The sequence below is a fragment of the Arachis ipaensis genome, chromosome B08 (assembly GCF_000816755.2).
Source record: "Arachis ipaensis cultivar K30076 chromosome B08, Araip1.1, whole genome shotgun sequence".
Taxonomy (NCBI): domain Eukaryota; kingdom Viridiplantae; phylum Streptophyta; class Magnoliopsida; order Fabales; family Fabaceae; genus Arachis; species Arachis ipaensis.
The window spans coordinates 35,957,219-35,958,935 of NC_029792.2; the positions used below are offsets into that span (position 1 = coordinate 35,957,219).

A 1,717-nucleotide genomic window follows, 5' to 3' on the forward strand; every position below is an offset into this window, starting at 1 on the left:
TAATAATCTTACAAGTAAAAAGTGTCTGATCTTTCTCCTGTCCATTTTTTGGCTATCTTCTTGAGAAATGTCAAGTAGTGTGTCCAACATATCATTATTTGTGACATAATGCGGTTCTTCTCTTAGCTTCAACCTTTTGTCAATTAACTTGTCCAAGCTGTGGAAGAACTTGGTAAGGTAATTAATAGTGTGTCTATGAAGACCTTGAGGATCAAAAATCTTTAAAAATGGAAAAATATCAACCACGTTAGTTGATCCTGTTAGTTTCAAGAGAGTGGACACAATGTCCTTGTACTCTCCATTCTCTACAGATTCAACAAAATCCTCGGACACAAAAGTATAGGACAAGAAATTTATGCATGCCCTAAAAGCCGCATGCCCTACATCAACGGCTTTCCCAGTCCGGCCGTATTTTTGCATATCGTTAAGAAGATCTTGAAGCTTCTTACGCCTAAGACCTTGACTCGCATCAAGGGTCTTATTGGCGAATAATTGATCGTTGCATATTCTCCTGAAGTCTCTCCAAAGAGGACAGACAGGAAGAAATGGCAAGCTATAGTTATGGTGATCTAGGGAAGTCACAATACTCGGAACCGTTCGATCGGAGAACAACAAATCATTGGTTTGGAGAACTTCTTTGGCAATGTTTGATGAAGAGATTATTACAGTGGTTGATTGGCCAAGCCTCAAAAGCATTATGTCTGGGGCATAAAGCTTAGCAATCTTGGCCAATGTTTGTTGTGGCTTTCTTATAAATTCAAAGAGGTTTGTTAACATGATAAAAAGGGATGGTCCTGGTGGAAGTGGAAGCTTTGGTTTTGTGTTTCGTGCATGAAGAAAGTGGGCGAAAATGCATGTGAATAAGAGGGTTATTAGTGAAAGGGAAAGGTATGAAAAGTTAAATATGAGGCTATGATTTTGGACATTGTTTGGTGAATCCGTAGTAGTAGTTTTAATTTGTTCGAGTGCACTAAAGAATGTTGAGTTCTTCATTTCAACATTCCACCAGTAGTGTGGTAATGCTGATTCCATTATTTTCTGAGTTCTAAGGAAAAAAGTGTTTTTGAGTTTTGCCAAGTTGGCAATGGTGATGAGAGGGCCTCCTTGCCATTGTATATATAATATCGTGCAAGTTGAGGAGCCGCCCTCCAATACATCACGAGACATACTTACATATTTTTAAACAATTATATAAAAGATATACACAAAATTAATCATTAAATTAATTATTTATATAAAATATATATTAAAATATAAAATAATATTAAAAAAATATTAAAATAAACAAATTTTTATTATAATAGTTGTTCATATCCTGACCCAACAGATAATAGCCAGGCCCACTAATAAAAGTGGACCTCATGATAAGCCCGACTTCTTTGAAGAGGTTAGACATTGACTCCAATGAGCAAAAACCCTACTTGCTCGAAGTAGATAAACTGTTTCCTAAAATCTCTACCTCATCTAAAAGGTGGATCTCAATAAATTCTTAAAATAAAGAGAACGCTTATTTATTAGAAAAGATAAGATTACCCCAACAAAGGTGGTTAACAATTCTACTATAAATACACTGGCACTTCCTAAGTATGTATGACACACGTTCTAATCTATTAAAAATTTGTCTAAATCTCTTGCTAACTTAAGTATCGAAATCTCTTGCAGGTATCACCCCTCACCTCTTCACGAAAAACTCGGACAAACGGCACCTCAGCACCGA

The 1,717-nt window shown here is 36.0% G+C and overlaps 1 protein-coding gene across 1 annotated transcript in view; it reads right to left on the reverse strand.

Moving 5' to 3' along the window:
- Window positions 1-1,096, reverse strand: part of LOC107614005 (geraniol 8-hydroxylase) — a 3,609-nt gene extending 2,513 nt beyond the window's left edge. The window contains exon 1 of the mRNA XM_016316214.2: window positions 13-1,096. Within this exon, the coding sequence (XP_016171700.1) occupies window positions 13-1,032 (1,020 nt within the window). The 5' untranslated portion in view covers window positions 1,033-1,096. The remainder of the gene's footprint in view (window positions 1-12) is intronic.